Here is an 18,216-nt window from a genome sequence, read left to right on the forward strand (position 1 = left end):
TGGACAGTGCCAGTGACGTCTTTCGGGCTGTGTCTGGATTTTCCCTTAACAAGGAGGGGAAATTCTCCTTTTGGCAGGAGCGAGCGGTTAACGGACTGGCGTCCATGCCTGCCCGTTTGGTCCATTTCCGCGACAAAGGCGCAAGAATCGCACACAGAACCAAATTACTCCAAGCACCTGAACTCCTAGGATGTCTAGGTGCCTAACAAAACTTCCTTGCCTTCTAGCTGCCACCATATGGAAGAGGAGACTTCTTTTCTACAGGCTTGAGTGGAACCTAAGGCAACCTATATCTGTTTTACCTGGAGACCTAGGTACTTCTGTTCACTTCTTCCTGACCACACATCCAAGTTCTGAAGACTCCACACCCTACATTCATGTCCCTACCTTACCTACTTCTTCACTTTTTTGGTATTTTATTTCGATACAGACTTCAGAACTCTGTATCTACTCCCTGTTCTTTTCTCCTAAGTCTGTGACGTATCGTGCAATCAGTCACCATGAACTATCGACGCCCACATCCAGCCGCCGATCCTGACTTCGATGCGCGTAATGCAGAGGTCGAGCCTGATTCTCGTCTGCAAGACGGGTTCATCAAAGTAAGTTACTTACGAGAATCACAGATAGGACGCATCAAATAACTGACAGCAAGGCTTCACTTAGATGCTCTTGGTCCTACCCAATTGCATGCCCGATGCCAGAGACAGGGATCTTATTGAGAGGAAGACGGAACTCATCCAGAACCCGAACCTCAAGGCGAAGCTTTATATGCCAGAGTCAGAGAAAGACTCAGCTTTCGTTTCTTTAGGAGCTACAAGTAAACTCTTCATGCAGCAAGGCATTACAACTGCGGTAGAGTACTTCGGCAGAAGCCATGAAAGCTTGGCTATGCTCGAAGGGCCGCTTCTTCTCGTGCAGATTCCTGCCATTGGTCGTGAAAACTTCCTGGTTCGGGAACATCCTCTCAAGGTTGACGATCACCGACGTTTGGAGATAACCGCCCTACCACCCCAGCAATCGGAGGTATGGCGGTATTGCCTCGAGTCGATTTCTTTCAACACGGCCACAGACAAGGCAGCCACAGAAGAAGAAGAAGAAGAAGAAGAAGAAGACCTGATAGATCTTAGGGATGACGTCCCCGAGACTCGGCAAAAGAAACCAACCGATAAATCCAAGCCCGGATCCAAACCCAAGAATGCGAGGTCCGAAGTTCAACAACGCGAGTTTGAGACCTATATGGCCAATTTCAAAGATGACTTCGAGACAGCGGTTGCGCGCCTCATGTCTGAACCGGATGAAATGCACATGCGAGTTCACCTTGGTGCTTTACTCCATTTTCAAATCTCAACCAAACTCAAGAAAGGCAGTCTTCGGGACTATGAGAGAATGCTAGCCACAGTAATGGGCAAAGGCAACTTTCATTTTTCGAAAGACATATCTTATTTGAATGGCGACGCGCTCGGCTTCGCCCACAAAGTACGACTGGCTATTGAGGCGTCCCCTGAGATATTTACTCCCGCCTCCCATCGTATCGATTCGTTAGAGGATGTGCCTCTTGAAACAACGGTGGTCGTTTTCACGCCGTCTCTCCGCTTCGATATGAAACTTCAGGGTTTCGCTGGCCGAGAGAACAGCAGTAAGGCAAACATGGGTCTTGTTCGGCCTAGTATCTTCAAAAGAGAACTCCGGAACCGCGAAAAATACATCGTATCCGCTAACCCAGGGGGTGCTTTCGATTGGGATTTGGAGGTCCTAATCCGTGAATCGCAGGACAATTTGGATGATAGACTACGGCAGCTTGATCGTTTTATGAAGGTCAAAACAGAGCCAGATGGAACTTACCGACCATTTTTCGAAGACAAACTAGTCCAGAAGGCTATCGGTGTTACTGTAATCAGCACCAAATCGGCACGCATATATGAAATGGGGCTGTACCAAGTCGAACTCGCAGTATACATCGACTGGGATCCTTACACCGGAAAGCGCCTTTGGCAGTCCTGTGCTATGTCGCTGTACAGTGTCGACTGGAATGAAGTCCTCGAAAGGCGCAACCTTGCGCTTGGCCCGCGCGACTTTGGCGTTTGCAACTCCGCCTTGCTCTCCGTTGGACCTGACGACAAACTGGAAGACGGTGCGGCAATATTGCTGGAAACCGTCGAGAAGCTCCAGAAGTTTCTCATGGATCTAGTCTGTGAGTCAAATGTTGGGATGGACATTGAACAGACGACACAAGCAGAACCGCATGATGTTGAAGTTGCGACTGAGAACGAGGTTCTGGCCGATACCGTAACTCAACATGTACAGAATGTCAACATAAAGGCCTCGAAGTCTCTGAAGCTCATCAACACAAAGCCCGAGACGAACGCCGAGACCAAAGCCAAAAGGCCCCAGCCCAAGAAGAAGTCATATCGGCGATAGGGTGGCACGTCACCTATTGCACATGCACAATCTGAGTTGTACTAGTGTGCGCAAGGGACATGATCAACCAAAAATCATTTACACTGAATGGAATGCGAGCCGATATTTTTAATATCATCAAGAGGTGGTTTATGATCCCAGAGGCTTGTTGTATTTGACTCTATCGACGGTGTCGTTTTGTGAACGGAGTACCCTACGATGGTTTGGCGCCAGTGGCAAGCTTTTGGCGGAGAACTGGAATGTATTGAGAGCGGATGTCAGTGTTGATTTGGCAGAGGTAACCGCAAACCGCTTTGTTTTTTGTACGAAGGAAGGGGACAACGGGAATAATGAGACAGATATTCTAGCCATACCTTCCTCTACGACGCGCAAGTTGTTCGTCTTCCCTTGCACAATGCCCTCGAGGCCCTGGATGTTTCCTCCTAGCTCTTTCACCTTGGCCTCGTAGAACTCTGCTGCGCTGGTAGTACTCTGATGGAGATGTCAATTTGTGAACAATGAACTGCTGTGATTGATATACTTAGTGATAACAGAAGGGACTACTAACCTTTTCGATATAGAAGCCGGTGCCGACATCAACAAGAACATTGCTTGGATCAGACAGCTTGCCCCTTACATACAAGGAGTTCGTCAGGGGAACCAAAACATCCTTCTTTGCTATATTGGCGTATCTAGTCAGATCAGGATCACCACCGATAAGGGTAGTGCAAGTAAAAATGGCAGAAAAAAATCGCCAAGGTAAGCAGCTCAGGCCAGCACATTAAGGCGTCCAAAAGTAGTACTTCATACCTTCTGGTGACGCCGACTGCTCTTTCACGATGCGCAGGCATTCGCGAAATTTGCCTTGTGCAGCGTGGAGCTGCGTGAAAGAGGCTGTCAGGTGCTCAACCTCCTCATCCAGCTGCTTCTTGACGGCACTCAGCTGTTGAGTGCTGAGGCTATCGAGATTTACTAGAGGATTGGTTACATAGAGCGTTAGTGACGGAAAATGCCTATCTTTGGTTAATTATAATTTTCCTCATATTTGGCCTCACTTTGCTGTTCTCTACCCGCCATTTTATTAACTGATTTGCTTTGTCTGACAGGGACAATATTCAAAGTCAAGCCCGAAGTCAGTTTGTTCGCCGCTAATTCTTGAAAGTGAGCATCGCACGGTAAGTGATAATGAGTGCTGGTGGGGGTGGAGCTAAGATTGGCTGTATTGCATTACTATGGTACACAGCAGGGATCGGCGCGTTTGCAGGCATAGGCTTAGCTAACTGTAAGTACTTTGTGAATTCCACCCCCACGCGACACCACGTGATCTGACACATTCAACCTCCGCCCGTTGCCTCACGTCGGCCCGCGCATGAGAAAAAATCCGGACCTACAACGTACTGGAGCAGGCCCCATGGAAGGAGAAAAAAAAAACGCGCCACGATCCGGCGCTGGCAAACGAGAAGCCCAGGCTCACCAACCACTTGTCAGCTCACTGCATTCCAACAACCACATCATCAGCCTCATACGCTGTCGCCCAATAGGATTAAATAATATCCAACAACCGCTTAGAAATATCTTGCCTTCTTCGGCGCCCCGGTTTCCAAAACTAGCAATCAAACGCCGTCGCGTCTCGTATTTCGCCGACACACCCCCACTAGAATTTTTATTTTATCTCCTTGTTTCGTTCTCCATCACAACAAATCTTACGCTTCCCACCCTACACATGACGAGGACACATTATTGAACTCGCCGTGCTTCGTCATGGCGGCACCGCTATCCCTCACGCCGGCGCAGGCCGAACTGGTCAGGTATGCGGTCCACTTAGCATCACGCTTTTGTAGCCAGCAATTTCGATCTAGCCCACTGACATGTCTGTCTGCAGTTCCCTGACCCAAGACGAGATCCCCATCAAGCTTCGCTGTGCCATCTGTAGCAAGCTGGCGATCAATGCTGTGAAGCTGCCATGCTGTGACCAGGCAATCTGCGAGAACTGTAAGTTTGCGCCCCACGGCCTGGCGGGAACCGCCAAACCATCATTTTGTAAACAAAACTGACCCGCTGTTCGGCACACAGGCCATGCGACGCTCCCTACGTCGTGTCCAGTTTGCGAGCACTCGCCGCTCTCCGCCGACGACTGCAAACCGATAAAATCCTTGCGAACCACGATCAAAGTCTTTGTCAGGACCGAGGAGAAGAAGCGTGAAGCCTCGAAGCCCAAGGACGCCGGTGAATCTGCGCCTCCGACTCCGGTGGACGCAAAACCTGGGGCTGGCGCCGATGCTTTGCAAGTTACCGAGCACGCTGCAGTCGCACCTGTTCCCGAGGATGCAGGGTCAGGAGAAAGACCGCCTGCTGGAGATGCGGATAACAGCGAATCTGCTGGCGATGGAAACCAGGCGGTGGAATCTCACGTATGTGCCATACACCCATCTTGCTTCCATACCGGTACCATGCCGGCGCATAGTCCTAATATCTATCTCCAGGAAAATGCTGTCTCGCAACAGTCCAACGAGGATGGGAATGGCCAGGAACAGCAGGCTACCGAAGCCGAGAAAACCGGCGATGAAGCAACGAAGGCTGACGAGGGAGAAGAAGAAGCACAGCAGGGTAACCAGAGGTCTAATGCCCAGGGTGGCGAGGGTGCCACGGACATGTCGAATAGCTTCAATCCTAGCTTTGGGCTTGGCGGGATGAATGGAAGCTTCCCCAACATGAACTTTGGTGGCGGCGACATGAATCAAATGCAAATGATGATGGCAATGCAGAATGGCATGATGCCGCCGGGATTTGGAGGTTTTCAAATGATGGGTAAGTCCTTGAATATTGTCTCTGCCTCATCCCCTATTTAATCCCCTGGGATCTAGAGATCACGCACATACTAATCGCCCATTTGACACCAACAGGCATGCCCGGCATGGACCCATCTATGTACATGAACGGTGACTTCGGACCGCAAGGCATGGGTATGCACGGCAACGGCATGGGCATGGGTGGTTTCGGAGGCGGCGGCGGCGGCGGCGGCATGGGTCATGGCCCGGGATCCAATGAGAACTGGAACGGACAGCAGCAGTCATGGAATGTCGGCCAAGATAATTTCAGTCATCCCAATTCTACTGGCATGGCCAATGGTGATTTTGGGAACTTTAACTCTGGAGGTGGTTTCCAGCCTGGCTTTAATCAGGGTAATTTTGGCCACCAGAATCAGTATTCCAATTTTCGAGGAAACAACTTTTACCGCGGCCGAGGCGGTCGGGGCCGAGGGTTCTATAACAACAATTTCAACAATGGTGGATATGGCAATGGCCGTGGAGGCTACGGCGGCTTCAACGGCGGCGGCCATAAGGGTTTCGGAAATGACGGATTCCAGAACCAAAACGGCCAGTATCAACAGTCACAGTTCCCCCAGCAGTATCATGGGTCTGCCCAGAGCGGGATGAACGGGGGTCCCGGTCCTCAGAATCGCCGCAACTCCGAGGCCAAGGAATTGACTCCTTCCAATGTTGACGAGTTTGGCCGCAGTATTAGACCCGATGTTCAAAAAACCGAGGGTGAGGGTGCAGAGAGTGCAGAGCCGGGGAAGATAAATCCTGCAGACCCAGCGGGTGACGACCAAAAGAGAAATGCTGCCGACGATGCAACAACAGCATCAGATGCAGCCAAGGCAAGCATGAGCACATCCGCCGCTGCGGCAACGGACCAGGATGATTTGCCCCGGCCCGTGCCAGTTCTAGATGACTCCTATGGCTATCCAAATGGTCAAATTGGCCACGGACCGCACAGTGAGATGGGTTATATGGGGGGAGTTCATGAGAACGGCGACTTCAATCATTATCATCAACCGCTACACCGTCAGGCCCCCATTCCGGACGTTCCTTTAAACGCACCGTCAGGTCCCAAGGCTATGCGCCAGGGTCTTCCTAACACTAGCATGTTACATCTCAAGGCAAGAGGACTGATGCCTGACGATAGGCAGCCCAATCAGCTATTGAACGGTTCCCGCCATGTTAGTCCAGCAGCAGACAAGCCTGCCAGATCGCGCAGCAACTCAGTCGATTCCAAGCCACGTCACGATAAGTACCGCGATAGGAGCCGGGATAGAGACCATCGGAAATCTAGGGATGCCGATCGTCCCAGAGACCGTGAGCGTGACCATGGCATCGATGCTGAGCGTGACAGACACAGGGAGCGGGACAACAGAGGAAGGTCTGTCTCCCAGTCCAGCAGGAGCCCCAGCCGTGAACGCAAGGACGGACACAGACGGAGGCGTCACCGCTCGGAGTCTCCTGCAGACGAGGGCCGAGACGAAGACCGGCGGCAAGGCCACGTGAGCAGCAGCCGCCGGCATAGTCGCAAAAACAGCATAAACGGCGACGATGAACCACGATCAGTACGTCCCGAGTCGAGATCCAGATCTGCATCACCCGACGAGTCTCGTCGCTCAGGACATCGCAGCAGTAGGAGAGAACGCGACTCCGAACGACGTAGAGACAAGGATAGGGATAGGGAACGTGATCGCGACCGCGACCGCGACCGGGCTAAGGACAAGGATGACGATGAGCACCGCCGCAAGTCCAGTCACAAGTCCCGGAGGGACAAGGACCACGAAAGGGACAAGGACAAAGGTCGGGACAGGGGTAAAGACCGAGGCAAAGATCGTGATCGCGGTAAGGACCGTGAGCGCGACCGCGACCGTGACCGGGATCGGGAAAGAGACCGCGACAGGGATAGAGACAGACAAAGAGACAGGGATAGGGATCGTCGCCGCCCTCGGGATGGCAAGGAGCCCTCCAGCGCGATCGAGGCAGCGCTTGAGCTTAGGCCGCCTACGGGGCCCAAGGGCCGTACCACGAGCATCTTTGATATCAAGGGCGCCAGCAGCAGGAACAAAGAAGCGGCAACTGCTACACCTAAGGACCCACATGCAGAAGAGAGGGAGAAGCGCAACCGCGAGAGGCTTGTGAAGGAAGCTCAGAAACTTGCCGGCCTTGTCGGGGGCGGGAAACGCAGCCGTGGAACGACCGACGACGGCGAGTCTAGCAGGCGTAGCCGTCGGAAGGGCCGCAGAGGCGAGGTCGTCGACGTTGGTGACGAAGAGGAGAGGATGCGTCGGCTCGAGGCCGAGCGCGAGAGAAGGGACTAAGGTTGGGGCTCTAAACTACCTACTGACCCGACGATGGAACAGTCTCGTTTGCTCTCTTCAACAATAGCAAATACCAAAGGTCTAGAATAGCCTAGGCGTTGATGCGTTATGGGTCCGCATAAAGGGGGTCACTTTGTTTCCTCGGATAGTGTGTCTGCTGCTGCTCGGCAATAGCCCGCTCACCCGTTTATAAAAATTTGTTCAACCCGTACATTATTTGTTTCAATGTATTTTAACAGTCACTTTTTTATTCTTCTCATCACGACTTGCTCCCCACGATAGGGCTGTCTTGCTTTGCCAGCAAAAGAAAAGGCATCAAAGTTGTCCGATGGTTGGAGCTATTGCCTGGGGGCGTTGGTGCGATGTTCAGATAGACAAGATTAATTAATCATGAGAGGTTTGAACATAAAGTAAATCAACGGGTCAGGGGTAAACCATTAGAAGTTCAGTGTCACCGTTTCAATCTACGATGTACAACCGTAGTCTAGTAAACTGGACGGCTTGATGACATAGGAAGGGGTAATTGAGTTGTTCATTGGAATATGGTCTTTGGGACCTTCTCATCCTGTGCTGGATGAAGTAAAATTGGACGAAATGGTTCAGTTGGAATTCCTACTACTTATTGTTTATAGACTATTCTAGCATTGCAGATCACTTCCTTCTACCCGTACTACGTAACTGAACAAGTTGAAGCGACCAGGTGACCTCGATTGACCCCGAGCCGACAAAGACCATCTTGGGGCCTGGTGACGAGTGCTTCTGCGGACAGGGAGTACGTAAATGGCGGGGTAGCTCCCTACTTCAACTGTACTCCGTAGGCAAACTGAACCAAGTCCACCAAGAACCAATTGGAACGCCCGAAAGAACACGTACCATAAAGGCAATAAAGTACCCCAGATCGGCAGAGTTTCGACCCCTCACGCATCAGGTGAATACCAGTAGTAGGCAAGTGGCTCCGTACTTGTGCGTGAGCGATGAGGGGCATGGCGGCACGCGCATTGATGTTGTACTGTACCGGCACATTGCGCTATGGATCATGTTATCTATAGTAATACAGTGTCAGATAAGGTCGGTAAGTGAGGTACCTAGATACCTAGGTAGGTAGGTAGGTACCTTGACCTTACGTTCCTCTCTCCCTTCCATCCTCTCGCTCTTCTTTTTTTCTTCATTCAACCTACCTTTTCAAGGTACTTCGGTACCTTGCTTCCTTTGGCACTTTCACCTTTACTTTTATCATCTAATCCCGCTTGGCAACCAGAGCATTTGCACGCACATCCATCCACACCTCCTTCCGGAAGCTGCAAGATTGGCCGAAACACGCTACGTGATCGCCACCATTCCATGTTTCTATTTCCAGGTTTTACATGGAAAGACATATTCGTATTCTTGTCTCCACGTCTACACCCTATCTAGTCTATATCCCTACTCAGGTAGATAGATGCTGGCTATTCCGACATCACCACACCGGATTTGAATCACAGGGCCATCAGACATCAATAAAGGGTCGACACAATGCGGCCTACAGACGCTTTCGGGCGGCAATCGCGGCCGGCGCCTGAGAGCGACGACCTCGGAATGTCGTCCTTCCACCAGGTCACGGCCTCGCAGTCAATGTCGTACTGTGTCGCCGACGAGTCCGCGGTCGACGCCAGCCTGGACCAGTCCTTTTCCGCCTTCACCAGCAGGACTAGGCATGATGCTCGGAAGAAGGATCGCCAGCCAGCTCTCATCCCACGCTCTGAACCCGCGGCCGCCGTTCCGTCGTCGTGCTCCATGACTGGCGTAGAGGAAGCCTCACGCTCGATCCCGGTGACCGCCCTACACGCACTGCTCGATCGGCCGCTCTCTCCACCGACAGTCAAGACGACAGGCTCGACCCCTCCGAATTGTTCTCGGCCGCACCAGCAGCAGCCCATGTCTACGCCCATGACACCAATCCTACTCGGAGTGTCGGGTCCTGGATCGACCTTTAGCGGACTATCTTCGCGGCGGGACTCGTTGTCAGCCGGTTCGCTCTCTGAAGAGCTCGGGAGCATGGTGGGAGCGAGCGAGGAGGGGTCTGCGGTCGGGGAGGACGTCCCCGATGACGACCCAGGCGCTACGCCCATGGAGCACAGTGCGGCTACTGCACCTCAGCTGGTCATGCCCAGCATAAAGATGCCGAGCAGGCGGCCATTTACCGATGAGGGCAAGGCGATCGGCCGGCTAAAGGTTTTGATAGCTGGAGAAAAGGGTAGGTTTCCCGTATTTACTGCAGTACTAGTCCGTGTACTAACCATAGGGCTACAGATATTGGCAAGACATCTTTGATTAAATCTATCGTGCAATGTTGTGAACACATTGTCCACCTCGACCCTATCGAACCTACTCCTTCGACTTGGGAAACTGGTTCAAGGACTGATCGGGCTATGCCCCGAGCCGTGACCGAGATCCACGGAAGTACCAAAGCCTACCCGGAATGGTGGGCAGATTTAGACGAGTCTCGGGTGCTTAAGAGGAGGAATAGCTTAGGAGATGTGGTTATAAATCGAAACATATGTTTTGTCGACACAATTGGATATGGAAACGGCGCAAAGGTGAGAGATCTGTAGCCCTTTCTAACCTGCTTTCGTTTCACTAACCCAGTTACCACGTTTACAGGCCCTACAAGACATCGTTCCTGTGGTTCAATACATTGAGTCTCATTTAGAGCGAATGTATTCAAACACTTTGAGTGATTCTGATCTTGCAACCATGATCGGTGGGGACGGAGGTCCTCAGGTGGATGTTGTATTATATCTAATTTCTCATGGTGAGTATAGCTGCAGTTCGTCATATGCCGCTGGATCTTCACGCTAACAACAATATCATGTGCTGGCCTATAGACATAAAACCAGTCGATCTGCAGTATCTGAGGATGCTAGCTCCTCTCACCAACATAATACCCCTGATAGCCAAATCGGACACTATTGCAGCCGACGAAATCTGGGAGAGGAAGCAGAAAGTGTTGAGTCAGCTCCTGAGCGCTGACGTGCGCCCTTTTCGTTATTCAAAAGTATCACCGACTAGTCATGCAGAGGCTGTCTTGTCTGTGTCGAGTGCTACTGGCTCAGACAGCGATTTGATGGATGCTAGTTTGCTCATGAGCCCAGACTACGTTGAGCCACTGCTTCCATCCGAATTAGGCGAACTAGTTCGACAAGTGTTCAGCGCAGATGGAGCGTCCTGGCTAAGGCATTCGACTGCAAAGAAATGCTTGCAGTGGCGCTCTGGAGAACAAGCAAGCAAGCCACAAGCATTGTACAGACCTCTCAATTCCTGGCCGCCTCCGGCTCAAGGGCAGACGCTCCCCGGAGGTCCGCAAGCGCCCTCTTTCATAGGGACGACCGGAGAGCTGGCGGTCAGGCCCCCCGCATCTGCACTAGCACTTGCGCCTGCGACAGTGAGGCGTGAGGAGCAGCTGGCGCAGATTCGCCTGGCGAATTGGGCCGTTGAACTGCAACGAAGCTTGGATAGCGAACGAGCACGATACGAGGCACTTGCGAGAGGCGAGCGGGCTGTCTGGCTCACGGAACGCCTGGGTGAATGCGTCAAGGACGGCACTCTGGTGGCTATTGGAGGTCGGGACCTCCAACGCCAACATTCCCGATCTCGTCTGTCAACTTCGTCGTCACCAGCTGGGCCCAAGGTTGCTCGCCGTGACGGTGTACATACGTCTCGTGGGCAAACAACAAGAAGGGGGTTGCATCTACAGTCAGCACATTCGCAAGATCCTCTCGGTATTCTCGAGATGCTGGCAGATATGAGAGCCAGGAGCTGGGTTGCTTTCGAGGTACTCGGCAGCATTGGAGTATTCGGCGGCCTGGCACTTTGGGTAGCAGGCAGATATTGGCATGTGTATCCCCGTGAAGACTTGAGAGGTTGCTTCGCGCTTCTAGGATGCAACGGAGAGGCCGCTGGCCTTTTTACTCGCAACAACGTTTGGACCTGAGACCAGAGACAAACTTTACCTGATAAATAATCATTTCACGATCCAGACTCGAATTTAGCGTCATGAACCCCGGAAAGCAGCCACACGGTCAACCCTTATGCTAAAAAGCAGGTCACACACTAGAGCGGCACCCAGCCCCCTCCAATCTATCCACTGCTCCGATTCCGAGGGCGAGGCTCCTTTGGGCTCTCTTTCTGATGCAGCCCCTGAGCTCGATCCACGAGCCTCCTAGATTTGCGAGGCAGGGGAAACGCAGAAGACAAGACTACGCTAATCTAGTCTAGCACATACTGAGATATCGGCAACCAATTCTTGTCATAATGCTGATAACATTTAGGTGAATGAATGGGTCACCATTTTCCAATAACGCCCAAAACGACGTTAATGCCATGTGGAAAGCAATCTTCTAAGCAGCCACCTTGAACACTATCAGCCACAAAAGATGACGAGTCCAAATTGGACTTTTATAATCTTCAATCTGCTGCAAAATCAAGGGAAATTATATTAAGATTATTACTAGGTGGATATCTGTTCGGGTATTGATTGCTTGAAAGTAACAAAGTTGTTGGTTTTCGCCAAGTATTCCCCTGAATTTTCAAAGATTCAACATGGTGGTACCAATCATCCTTTTTTTAACAGGGAACCCCATCAACGCGAAGGAATAAACGGCCTAATGGCCCTCTGCACATAACCCTCGGGCAACCCATATCGAGCCTGTGCCTCTTCGATGCCGCGGTTCATCCTTGCAACATAGTCCTCCCTGGGCATGCTGGGCTTGACACGATGGCGATCGACGTAGATGAGCGCAGGGACCATGTAACTGTTAGCCTCGGCTTCCGACTCGCTTGACGACGTCGATGATGAGCCAGTCGATCTCGGGCGGGCAGGCAGCAGCACCTCAACGTCAGCATAGTACTTGATGCACGCGAAGCCCGCGCCCTCGGTGATGTCCAGCATCTTTTCATCCTCAGGGCACAGGTGGTACAGGACACCCCAGACGCCTTCCTCAGCGCCGATCTCGAGAGACTCGGCAACAGGCGAGAGGGACCCCTTGCGACGCATCACGTCGACCTCGTGCGCTAGCGCGCCAGTGGGGATGACGTTGGCAAAGCCGCGCTCATTGACGATGAAGCTCCAGTCTGGCAGGAGCGCGAGGCCCTTGGCGATGCTTCCCGGGCAGCGGCTCTCCATCTGCGTCGGTGATATGTTGGAGCCGTACGCAAAGTAGTAGGCCGAACGTTGCATGGTGCGGCGGGCCATCGGGAGGCCGCCGGTGAAGGACGATGGCGTCGAGAAGCCAGAGGATGAGATTGGGGAACTCATGGTTGACGTTATTTTTTGTCGGGTGCGTTTGGGGCCGGATAATTCTGGCTGTCGCAAGTGGATTCAAGTACAAAGGAGAGTCGCCGAGAGGAGAAGGCCGATGGTCTAAGATGGGAAATGTGGAATATTCTTCTTGATTATTAGCGGCGACAACAACAACGGCGGGATCAGATGCAAAAATCCTCGTGTTCCGAGCGTCGCCGATTTCCACAATCTTCCATGAGTTCAAGCATTCTTTTGGTAACGGGGGTAAGGGAAACCGAAACACTTTATATGAATCCTTTTTCGCACACAAGCTATATTTGAACATTTCTTTTTTTGTCCTCGATCCTCGACTGGAACACAGTGTCTCACTTATGGTTCGCGATAAAAACCCGGCTAGAATAAAATAAAAGCATGGCATGCGTACATGGGGTTGTCCCGGTTGCCGTCGAGTTGCCGTCATGTTCATGAGAAAAGCTGCCAAAAAAGAATGTGGTGACGGCAACAACTCTCGCCAGGGTCGTGCCAGGAATGCGGCACAACTGGGGGCAGAGAGGGTTTCGAAGTCTCGGAAATTGGCTAGACATTTCAAGCTGCTTACTCCGGATCGTTCGCCGGCATCGTTTTCTTTTCTCTCGCTTGAGGGTTTTCAAAAGTTGTCCCTTTAGAGCACCGGGCGACATTGCCGAAAGTTTGCCGCGAGAAGTTTGCTATTGAATCGCTAGCTCTGATAGATAGGGTATTGTGGTTTCTAGGGGCCTGTATTTCGGTTTTGCTTTTCCTCTCTCTCTCTCTCTCTTTTTTTTTTTTTTTTTTTTTTTAATACCTGTCTCGCGGCCATTCTTACGATATTTGTTTTGCTTTTGATTCTGTTTTCGCTGGACCCTTCCAAAATCTTTGGCTGGGCCAAAACTTAACAAATACCAAGGTCGCGAGTGAACACATGGTCTTCGAATCGTTCGTGCTATGTCTCTCTTTCAGCAGCGACAACCACAAAAAATTGAGATATCCACGGTTGTTTCTTTGCTTGAAACACGGGGTATCTCCCAACTTTTATTTGCAAGTTAAACCCCAACCCGCCCAGCGCGAACACCTACCACATCTGCGGGGCGCGTTGCCAATATTAGTTAGTGCTAGATCTAGAACTAGAACTCGAACCCGTTTGTCTGCAATCAATTTTTTGCATCTTGCTCATGTTCACACCAGGTTTAACATATCAAAGTGTATAAATAGCCACCATCGGCCACTTGAATTCGACCTATGTACCAAAAACTCCAACATTTATGCCCGCCCGTCTGCGCTGTCTTGATGGCTTCATGAGTTCATACAGATAAAGTCTTATGCTTTAAAAGGTATGCCGGCACAAGTGCCGGCAGAGAAACGAAAAAAAATGTATACAAGTAAAGGGGAGGATAGAAGCAGAGTTTGTGAGCCATGGCTCGAGATATATGTTCTGGATATGAGCAAATATTCCTCACTTCTCACTCATTAATTACGTGATAGGAGTCAGGAAGGGGCTGAGCATGAGGTCATCTGCGCTGGGGCGCTTGTTATGATCCATCTCAAAAGTCTGGGCCAGGAAAGCCTTGGCCTCTGTGCTCGCATCCTCGGGAATGGTCGGCGTTGCCTTGCCTCCACCGATCTTGAAGATGGCCTGCAGCTGTGTGCAGTCCGGGAATGGGTGTGTACCCGTCATCATTTCGACGACCAGGCAGCCAAGTGACCAGATGTCGGCCTTGCGGGTATAACTTGTCTGCTTGACAACCTCGGGGGCCATCCAAAACACCGAACCCTGCAGCGAGGGCCGGTGTTTGTTGTTGTTGGCGCCGTTGAGGAGGTTGGTGGCCTCGATCTTCTTTGAAATACCAAAGTCCGAGATCTTGATGGTGCCCTTGTTATCCACAAGGATGTTGGCACCCTTGATGTCTCGGTGGATGATCTCACGTTCGTGGAGATACGACAAACCGTTCAGAATTTGTCTCACAAAACTGCGGACCAGAGGCTCTGGCAATGCGCCATAGGAGTTGAGCATGGTCTGGACCGAGCCACCAGGGACATACTCGAGAAAAATGTTGAGGTATTCAGCAGAAGAGCCACAGCCGAGGTACTGCACAATATTGGGGTGGCGAAGATCCCTAAGCAAGCTGATCTCACGCTTAAGGGCCTCAATCATGCTCTTCTTCCTGGCGTCGTTCTGGCTGTTGGCACCAGGCGATGGGGCCTCGACTTGTTTGACGGCGAGGAGCTCGCCTGTAATAGCATGGAGAGCGAGGTAGACACATCCAAAGGATCCCTGTCCGATGAGTGCTCCCTTCATCCATTTGCTGTCATCCCAAGACTCGCCAGAGAGAAAGCTCTGCAGATCTTCGTCGGCGTCCTCTCCATCCTCGTTCAGAGCTTTGCTGACATCGCCGAACGAGCCGGAGCCAGAGCCAGAACCAATGGTGCTACCCTCGTCGAAATAGCTGTGGCGGACAATGTTTCCGTCGGGGTCCGTGACACTCACGGCAGCAGAATCTGAGCCGCTGTCGGCGAATGAAACATAGGACTTGCGGTTCGGTTCTATAGGAGACCCTTCCTCCTGAAGCGTGTCTAGCATAGACGACGCCACCGAATCACGGTAGCCATGCTGCAGCCTACTCTGCAGGTCTCGGGGGCGAGCCTTGGGTAAGGGTGTCGACTGTAGCCAGCTGTCGGCGATGGTAGGGATGGGAGGAGCATCCTGAATGCTCGAGGCCATGCTAAAACTGCTGGCAACGCTAAGGCGGCTGTTAACCTTGCTAAGGCGTGCAGACCTACGCATAGACAGTCTCGCAGTCCGATCAATGTCCTCCCGCGGGTGGTCGGGGAAGTAAGTGGTCAGGTCGGAAGCAATGAGTTCACTCGGAGGCCTGAGACCGCCAAAAGACCTCAAGACCTTTCTCCTAGGCTGCAGCCGGCCGGAATCCAGAGGTTCGGGTCTCTCTAGGTCACGAGCAGCATTGTAAACGTTTCTCTCGCGATCCTGGTACAAGACGGGAGAGAGCGGGGGCTGTAGGTTATCCCAATTCTCTCCGAGAACCTTTTGCACCTTGATCTGGCTACGCGCCCCAACGTTGTCCATGGCGCGGGAGTGCGATTGTTGAGCCTCCTCCATGGCAATCGCGGCGGCCCTCTCAAGCTCAGACTGTCCTGGCTCGCCAGCCGGTACCCGACGAAGAATAAGTCGGTTGCGCTCCGGGCGCTTCTGGTCTTTAATGACGCGCCAAAGCTCGGTGTCTCCCAGTCTACGGCACTGCTTCGGATCTGGGTCAAGTCCAGAAAGAACCCAGAAGCAATAATTCCTCTCGTGGTCCTCCCGCAGCGCGAATTTGCGCAATGTTACCCGCATCACCTCCTCACACGTGTTGCAGTCGGCAATCTTGACAACCTTGGTGACGCCCCCTGTAGAGATGACACGAATGACATCTTGGTTCTGTGGTAAGGCAGCCATCAGCGATCCGTCCATACCGGAATCGGTCCGGGTATGGGTTAATACCGGACGTGAGTTTGCCTGGCTATCTGGTGGTGATCCAAGTCCTCTCAGCGACCCAGTAGGAGTGGGTTGCTGTCCAACATATGGGTTTCGTGTGCGCGCAGTCCGGAAATCGGCACTGGGAAGCGGCGATGTTGGCCTGGAGGAAGTGGTCGGCCTGGAGGGATCATATGCCATGCCGCTCAAGTCAATCTGACGGGAGTATCTCTTGTTCACTGAAGGATTGGGCATGACACGGCTGCTAGAGTGAAAGGGCTTGCTGGGAGATTCAGATACTGGAGTGTACATGCTCTCGTGTCCGGCAAAGGAATCCTGGTGAAGCGGTAACTAAAGTCAGCCATTGCGTTTCGAGCCGCAAAGGAAGCATTCCCCCGACTCACTCTATTCCTCTTCTTCTGGCCGGCGATGGCCTTTGTCCTCAGCTTCTTAATGCTGAGGAACAAGCGTACCCGGTCGCCAACCTTCTCAATGCCCATCTCCTTGAGGACATCCTTGTCCATCTCAAGGAGGTTCTCGCCATTGATATGGTTCTTCCTGAAGAGCTTCTCGTACTCGCCACAGCGAACGCTCCTCAGGTATTCACAGACCTTGTCTTCGTCCCAGTGCTTTGGTGAATCATGATCATCGCTGTCGGAGAACTCGGACTCGGTCGGACTGAAAGACTGGCTGGCAGGCGGAACAGCTGGTGCTCGTCTCGAGGGAGGGTATGATGCTTGTGCTGTCCCAGCCATCATTCCTGAGCCTGAAGTGGCCAGAGGGGCCGGAAAAGGCGACTTTGAAGCCAACATGGCCATTTCTTTGGATTAGGCGCGACCCCCAAAAAGAATGAGGTGGGTGCTCGGGCCCGAAGTACGGGTGGTGCAAAATATGGCTGCAGTGCCAGACAGCTGGCTGGGTCGTGTTATTTACGACCAGAAGCCAGCGAAGAACGAGATAGTCTGTCGAATAGGAACAGCTCAGAAAGGCCGCACGTTTGGTTATGATTTGTTATGATTGGTTATGACCATCCAGTAGCCTCCCAGGTGAAAAGAAGCGATGGTTTCAGGAAGAAAGGAAAAAATACGGGTTTTGCTGGACTCTGGCGTGTTTTGCGTACAAGTCGTTGCACGAAAGACGGGTTTGGCGTCGCTGTCAAAGGGGGAGAAAAAAAGGATCAATTAGTCTGACGATGGGATGTGGGCAGACTGCAGTGTCCCCCCCAGGAAGTCCTGCTGGTGTTTATCCTCGGCGTAACCAGGTCTTGTCGAGAGGATCTGGATAGGACAAAATAACAAAAACAAAAAAAAGGTTCTGGTTTAGGACGGAAGGGAGGGGTGTATCAAGTTCTTTGTAAGAGAAGGAAGGGAGCTCATCCGCCTAAAAGGCATGGACAGGGAAGAGGGAAAATAAAAACCGAATGTGCAGGTAGACAATTCAGCGTTAGCCCCTGCCAGAAGGGCCAGCGTGGATCGTCAGAGTGGGTGATTCGACGATGCAGGGACAGGTCAGGTCAGGTCAGCCCGCTGGTAAACAGTGGTAAGACGCCAGAAGTTTGTTAGGCGAGGGGGTGTGGGGGTGTGGGAATGGGGAAAAAAAAGGACCAGACAGACAAATACTCCGTAGACAGACAGACTGCTTGGCCAGGACCTGGTTCATGGGCGGTGCGAGTTTCGAAGGGCGTGGAGGGCGGACAAGCGCTTTGAAGAGATGAAAAAAAAATTAAAGCCCGCTTCCCTGGGGGAGAACTCTCTACCTAGCACAATTTGGAAGAACTGGACAGGCTGATTGATCACGACCTAGTAGCAGCAACGGTGGGCAGACGAAACCTCGAGTGTCATTGGCTGAGCTGCCCTGGAATGTGTGAAACAGCAAGGACTGCACGGAGCCCCCTTTTGTGGCCCCACTTCAAGC

General features: G+C 52.2%; 6 protein-coding genes across 6 annotated transcripts; 3 read left to right on the top strand and 3 right to left on the bottom strand.

Moving 5' to 3' along the window:
* Positions 1-500: 500 nt before the first annotated feature.
* MGG_06344 (uncharacterized protein) lies at positions 501-2,418 on the top strand (the record flags this gene model as incomplete). Its single annotated transcript, XM_003717190.1, has 4 exons — positions 501-599; positions 664-1,043; positions 1,211-1,223; positions 1,495-2,418. 4 exons carry the CDS (start codon positions 501-503, stop codon positions 2,416-2,418), a joined length of 1,416 nt encoding a protein of 471 aa, XP_003717238.1.
* A 103-nt stretch (positions 2,419-2,521) lies between these two features.
* On the bottom strand, positions 2,522-3,624 carry MGG_14848 (prefoldin). Its single transcript, XM_003717191.1, has 5 exons — positions 3,453-3,624; positions 3,208-3,369; positions 2,966-3,075; positions 2,772-2,889; positions 2,522-2,652 (listed from the first exon to the last, which is right to left on the bottom strand). Exons 1-5 carry the CDS (start codon positions 3,472-3,474, stop codon positions 2,612-2,614), a joined length of 453 nt encoding a protein of 150 aa, XP_003717239.1. The 5' UTR covers positions 3,475-3,624; the 3' UTR covers positions 2,522-2,611.
* A 169-nt stretch (positions 3,625-3,793) lies between these two features.
* On the top strand, positions 3,794-8,000 carry MGG_06342 (uncharacterized protein). The gene is made up of 5 exons (XM_003717192.1): positions 3,794-4,205; positions 4,280-4,389; positions 4,471-4,808; positions 4,881-5,205; positions 5,301-8,000. Exons 1-5 carry the CDS (start codon positions 4,159-4,161, stop codon positions 7,535-7,537), a joined length of 3,057 nt encoding a protein of 1,018 aa, XP_003717240.1. The 5' UTR covers positions 3,794-4,158; the 3' UTR covers positions 7,538-8,000.
* Positions 8,001-8,485: 485 nt separating this feature from the next.
* On the top strand, positions 8,486-13,378 carry MGG_06341 (uncharacterized protein). The gene is made up of 4 exons (XM_003717193.1): positions 8,486-9,770; positions 9,827-10,113; positions 10,178-10,328; positions 10,402-13,378. The coding sequence occupies exons 1-4, from the start codon at positions 9,050-9,052 to the stop codon at positions 11,505-11,507; spliced, it is 2,265 nt and encodes a 754-aa protein (XP_003717241.1). The 5' UTR covers positions 8,486-9,049; the 3' UTR covers positions 11,508-13,378.
* Positions 12,156-12,830, bottom strand: MGG_06340 (uncharacterized protein; the record flags this gene model as incomplete). The annotated part of the gene is made up of 1 exon (XM_003717194.1): positions 12,156-12,830. One exon carries the CDS (start codon positions 12,828-12,830, stop codon positions 12,156-12,158), a length of 675 nt encoding a protein of 224 aa, XP_003717242.1.
* A 640-nt stretch (positions 13,379-14,018) lies between the features above and the next one.
* Positions 14,019-18,051, bottom strand: MGG_14847 (STE/STE11 protein kinase). Its single transcript, XM_003717195.1, has 2 exons — positions 16,707-18,051; positions 14,019-16,638 (listed from the first exon to the last, which is right to left on the bottom strand). The coding sequence occupies exons 1-2, from the start codon at positions 17,118-17,120 to the stop codon at positions 14,305-14,307; spliced, it is 2,748 nt and encodes a 915-aa protein (XP_003717243.1). The 5' UTR covers positions 17,121-18,051; the 3' UTR covers positions 14,019-14,304.
* Positions 18,052-18,216: the final 165 nt, after the last annotated feature.

This window comes from Pyricularia oryzae, chromosome 4 (genome assembly GCF_000002495.2).
Source record: "Pyricularia oryzae 70-15 chromosome 4, whole genome shotgun sequence".
Taxonomy (NCBI): domain Eukaryota; kingdom Fungi; phylum Ascomycota; class Sordariomycetes; order Magnaporthales; family Pyriculariaceae; genus Pyricularia; species Pyricularia oryzae.